This window comes from Perissodus microlepis, chromosome 15 (assembly GCF_051167445.1).
Source record: "Perissodus microlepis isolate ML-2025 ecotype Zambia chromosome 15, ASM5116744v1, whole genome shotgun sequence".
NCBI lineage: Eukaryota > Metazoa > Chordata > Actinopteri > Cichliformes > Cichlidae > Perissodus > Perissodus microlepis.
Window position 1 is genome coordinate 20,708,319 of NC_140475.1, and position 6,000 is coordinate 20,714,318.

At 37.6% G+C, this 6,000-nt stretch overlaps 1 protein-coding gene across 1 annotated transcript in view; it reads right to left on the reverse strand.

Moving 5' to 3' along the window:
- LOC146372098 (uncharacterized) overlaps nt 1-5,789 on the reverse strand; it is an 84,145-nt gene extending 78,356 nt beyond the window's left edge. Inside the window, exons 1-3 of the mRNA XM_084952729.1 lie at nt 5,608-5,789; nt 5,117-5,455; nt 4,982-5,007 (exon numbers count right to left, since the gene is read on the reverse strand). Coding sequence (XP_084808855.1) covers nt 4,982-5,007; nt 5,117-5,455; nt 5,608-5,668 — 426 coding nt within the window. The 5' untranslated portion in view covers nt 5,669-5,789. The remainder of the gene's footprint in view (nt 1-4,981; nt 5,008-5,116; nt 5,456-5,607) is intronic.
- Nucleotides 5,790-6,000: the final 211 nt, after the last annotated feature.

Consider the following 6,000-nt stretch of genomic DNA (forward strand, 5'->3'; position numbering starts at 1 on the left):
AGAATTCAAAGTGCGCGCCAGAATGGCACCGGATACCAGTACCCATCCCTACTGAAGATATCTATCTATTCGGAACCATGATAACAGGGTTCTTGCTGATTGGAGCTGGCTTGGCCCTGGCTTATCGAAGAATTAAGAAAGCGGAACCGGCTGTTCAAACCCCCACAAGGCTGCCCGCTGGGATGGAAACGATGGGACGAGGCGTGAGTTCTTAAAATGGGCTCATTAAGTGCAGCACGGATAAGATCTTGGAGAAGCTTTCGGCTGCCGTGAACACTCAGAATAACACCTCTGAGCGCAAATTGGATTACATCTTGGAGAAGCTCACTGTGGTCGTGAGAATCGGCTCTTTGAGCACAAGAATGACAACATCACGGAGCGTAAGTTTGATAACATCATGGAGAAGCTCACGGCTCTCCAACGGGAGATTGAGAGACCAGTGTCGGACTGTTAGAACAGCTTTGAAATTCACATGAGTTGTTCGCACTAAAGTAAAAAACCATCATCACTTCATGCAGCTACCACTTCGGTGCCAGCTGTGGTATCAAGGCAAAAAACAAAAACAGACTGTGCTTTGACTGTTCTTCCTATCCTACGCAAGGCCGGGTTGGCTGGAAGACTGTTTATTTCGCCTGGCAGGGTGAAGGACACTGTCTCAGCTGAACTCTGGACACATACACACACACAGACGCTTCGACGCTTATTCCCTTCCGATGCTGACGGTGGATCAAGGAGACCAGTGCACAGGCTGCAGGCCCGGATGCACTGCCTACACTGGCTGTCTCTCACCCTTTACCCATCCCTGTTGCATGCCATGTATTTCTTTGGTGTATTAAGAGTTTTTTCATTTGCTATGTGCAGAGGTGTTTTTTTTTTCTGTTCTCAAACTGATCTTCCTGTTGGAGCTCAGTCTGGGGGTAGTTATTTTTTTTCTCCTTATCTTTCCTCATGTTGTGCATTTTCCATTGTTATACCTCTCTGACCTGTCTTCCCCATGTGATGTTTTCGTGCAATGTATGTATGGTCGGAGGCCGCCATTGCGTGCAATTGGTCGGCAGCCTTAACATGAAATTTCCCACTCGTGGGACTAATAAAGGTATCTTGTCTTATCTTATCTTAAAGTGATGACATATGGGAAAATCTGTGCAAACAACTTGGTGAAAAGATGACAAAGCAGCAGTGCCAATGTCAGTGCTTTTGAACCAAGTAGTTCTCCTTTTCAAAACAAAGACTGCAACACTTTCATTGTTGAGCTCCCATTTGAACAGTGGATACATATGATTCCAGATCAAGTCACATACAAAAAGATTTTTTTCACAAAAAAGGGACTACACCATTTTGAAGCCAGGTAGATGGACTCATGTAGTAAACCAGGGAATCTGGAAACAGGTTAAAAGTACATGCACATTTCTAAACGAGCCAACGTGAATCCCACAACTGTATCTTGTTTCATAAAAATCAGAGGCTTTTGTAAAACGTGTTGTGGCCTGAACCAGAACCTGAAATTCACTGCCAATGGTGCTGAAGTGTGTGATGGCAAATATGGATGAATCCATGCACACTGGTTTTCCTAAGATAGCCATGTTCGGAAATCTGTGGGCACACGTAACAAAAGAACTTTGTGAAGGCAGACTGCAGCCCATGTGTGGAGAGAATCAGAGGCAGCAAAACTGTTGGACTTTGGTGATCCAGAGTGACCTCTGATGGCCTCTAGAAATGTATTTTTATTATTACCTTTAAAATGACAGCGACACAAGCTAACATTTTTGCAGCACAAACGTTTCATATCATTTTTTTTTTTTGCTCTCTTTAATCTCATCTCTATGTCGTCTGTGTAAAAAATGCACCAACAACAAATCGTACTGTCTTTTGTGCATTATGATTCTCTCTGTATACGTTCAAATTGTGGTTTGGAGATGGACAGTGAAGAAATAATTTCTCCTCAAATGTCTTACACCAAAAATAATGAGCCTTTCTTGAAAATGTACGGGGTACAAGCTTTCATGGGTGTGAAGTCACCCTGTGATGTTCTGTCTACCTGTTACCTGTGTTTGTTTTTTCAAAATTAAGTAATTAAAAAAACGTAAGATAAACATCTGTGTGGTTATTGAAGGTAATAAATTTGACAAATGGAATAATTGCAAAATTGGACAAGTTTTCATTAAAATTCATTTTTAATCTAATAGCCATTAAGTGAAATTACACAATGCTTCAAAATAATTGTGCCTTTTCTTAAAAATACTTTTTTATTAGCACTCTCCTGAAATACATTTGCAGAGTAAACACAGGGACATTTTAGCTCTTAGGAAATGTAAATAGAAAAGTGACTGTACATTAATAACACAGTAACAGAGATAAGATTGTACCGCAACAGGTGGGATGTTTGGCCTGCATCACATGTGGAAAACCTGGAAAAATGTATTAATATTATGAGCTTGACTGGTATATTTCTCTAAAAGTTTAACAAGCATTATTTCAGATCACATTATAACATTATGGATAATTAGAAATGTACTTTTTGCAATGTTACTATCTCAAAATGACACTGAATAGTGGGAATGACCCAAGGATGGCCTTGATTCTCGACTGACTCAGCATTTGCTATAATAGTTTTATGCTTGCCATTCAACAGCATGGAGTCTCTAATCACACATCCATTTACATTTTTTTTTTTTTTAAAAAGGTCAAATCCTTTTGCCATTTTCTCTATTTTCTTTTTTATTGTGGGTTACTGGGGTTGACAGTGGCTGCAGGAGATGAAGAAACCATCAAAACACTGTAGATCACTGCATCACCTTCATCATCACCCTGAACCTGAAAACAAAGAGAATTGTCGGATACATAAATAATCATAAATTAACACTCTGTTAAAATAAAAGAGATAGAGCTCAACAAATTTTAAAGGTAAGTATGAATTGTAATCTCAGCTTGCACACATTACCTATTAATATATCAGTATACAACATAAGCATCTATGAAAGACACGTTACCTGGGCTTTATTCTTGGTTTTCTTTCTGTAGCTGACGGTGGCATAGGAAACTTCATGATCTACCTACACAGCGAAGAGCAAAATATCTCAAAAAGTTTACATGTTTTGACCTCTAACCTCAGGTTTTACAACTCATGGTCTGTCCCACTGTTATTCAGTCTAACTTCCTTATCTTTTATAAGATCTCATTGAGTCGCATGCACTTAACAAGCACATAGAAGAAGAAGTGGTTTTAACTGTGCTCTGACTGTACTGTGGGTGTGGTGTGGGATTTCCCATGCTGGGACTTTTTTAAGTAGCAGTCTGAGTCTCTGTAGAGTTCAAACTCAGTCCCTGGAAAATAGACAGTTACATTTGGTGGAAAACTGTCCTTTATAAAGACAGTTTAGTTCTTGTTAACACTCCTCAGAGATGAGCTGATTTGGTGTTTATTTGTTATTCTTATTTCCTACAACCATTTAAAAATATATATATATGTTGGGTTTTTTTTTTTTTTTTAAAAAACTCACAGTATCTTCATCCGTCTGTGTTTTGTTTGCTGGAAAGACAAAAACAATTAACTGTAACATTTACTGTTAAAAGCACGTGTTTTAACTTTTGATGTTTTTACCTTTTGTTTTTCTCCATCTGATAACAGATGCAGCTGTTATCAAGAGCAAGACAAAACCCACAGCTGCAACGACGTACCAATGGATAGCTGGAAAATCAAAAAAAAAAAACCCCAAACTTTAAACGATTTTCAGTTAATCTTTTTCCAAACATTTAAAAAACTTTCTATGTATCTTAAACTAAGTCTACATGACACACAAAATATGCCTAACATTGTGTTCTATTTTAAACTGTGACAATGTTACCATAGCAAAAACAGAAACACACAAAAGCACAATGTGAATCATAGTCACTGCGTTTCAGATGTATGGAAGAAAAACAGTAAGGAGATTTTAGTTCAGACATGTTATTTTACTTACAGACACATGTTGTTTCTGAAGGTATTTGGCTATTTCTTTTATTTAAATCAGTTTGAACACATAACTTAAAACATGTAAAATAAAAATGAAATAAATACATCATGCATAAAGTCCTAAGCACAAACTAAATACATCCTTAATCGTTCCATAGGAATTAAGAGAGCAACTTGGAGTCAGATGCTGCTAATCAAATGGACTTAACTGATCATCAAGAGTGGGCATTTCTATAAAAGAAGAAACTTTGACAGTTTACAGGTCTGAAGCTCTCGGGTAGGTGCTAACATAAAGCAACAACCTTACCAGCATTGGTCTAATTCCACCAAAGTCATATCAAAAAGTCAAAAAGACTGAGCAAGAATGGTTTCTTTGGAAGGGCTGCCAGGAGAAAACCTCTTCTATTATGATAGACTGATATAGTCATAGAAGACTATTACTTCAAGTTAGTGCTGCGAAAGTTGACTCTGTAAGATGTTGAATCATGGGGTTTATGCAGTTTTCACAGGACTGAATCGATCTCTGTGAAAACGTTCTTTTTCATGTGACTGTATACCCATGCATGCAAGTAAAAAGTACATTACTGAATAAATACCTTGGGTATTTGTCCTTTGTCTGTCACCTGAAATAAAATGAAAAAGACACAACCAACATGTTTTCATGGTTTTCATCTGTTGTTTTTTTTTTTTTTTAAAAACTGCATAAATACAAAAACAAACAAATAAATGTTTTGGGTGGGTTTAATCATCTTAAACAGTTGATTATTTTGTCTCCTGTTTTCTCACCTGATAGCTGAGGGCTGAAGGTAAACAGCTTCCCTTCTGTATGAGCATCATTCACTTCGCAGTCCAAAAGGTAATCTCTTGATGAGTAAACATGGTGAGACTTGAGTAAAGAGACAGTGGTGGAGCAGCCAGTCTGTAAAGTCACTATTTGACTGTTATCTCTGTCCACAGCTCGACCTTTAAACAGGCACCTCACTGTGTGATGACACATTTCATATGTCACCACAGAGCAATTTATTGTCACCTTATCATTGTCCTCATGTTCAGTCACTGATGGAGATAACATGAAACAAAGACACCACAAATTCGAAAAATTAATTACTGCTGTCATTATTGTTCTAAAAATCGTTCGCCTGAAAATATAATGTAAAATACTCACAGGTGAGTACAGAGAGATCAACCAAAGACTCGCTAACCAGACGTTTGTGTCTGTGCTTTTGAAGGTATCTGTATTGTTTACAGTAGTAAAAACCAACATCCTCGACTGTGAGAGTCTTTATAGGCAGAGAACAGTTTGCTGTAACACTCAGTCTGTCTGATGCATTTTTGGCTTTTTCACCAAGCTGTCCAAAGCTGATCACTTCTATTGGTGTTCTGTTTCTTGAAGCAAAGGTCCACGTAGTACCATCACAGTTATTCTGGTCATCTATCACATTTATACAAGGCAGAGTGACGTCATCTCCAACTTTCATAAAAATGGTGGTTTCATTTGCAGATACTGTTGAGAATTCTGAAAAGAAATATGAAAACTAGATTAGAATACAACACTTTTCACAGTCAGTGAAGCTCATTTTAGACAAAGGTTTATGATAAAGGTTTGGATTGTAATATTTAATTTTACTGCTATTAAAATGTTTCCTGTATTCTTACCTGCAATCTGAATCATTGATATCAGACATAAAAACATTTTACTCCATCTGAGCTCATCCATCGTGCTTCTCTGTCTCACTTCTTTCTTGTTCTCAATCTCGACTGTCACCGTCTCTGAGCTGATGACTCTTTAAGACTGTTTGTACTTCCCGTTATTCATCAGATATCACTTCCTCATCACAACTTTAGCAAATGACCTCAGGAGGTGCATCCCTACAATGCATTGGTGACAGTTATGTGTTTGACATTATATTAAAAAAATGACTGAGGAAGTTGAATGTGTCAAGAGTTTTAGCTAAGATGTTTGTTAGAAAACAGACATCACATAGGAACAAACAGTTAAAGTGTCAAACTCCTGATCCACCTTTTTACTTTTACTTAGTAAAGAAGTTG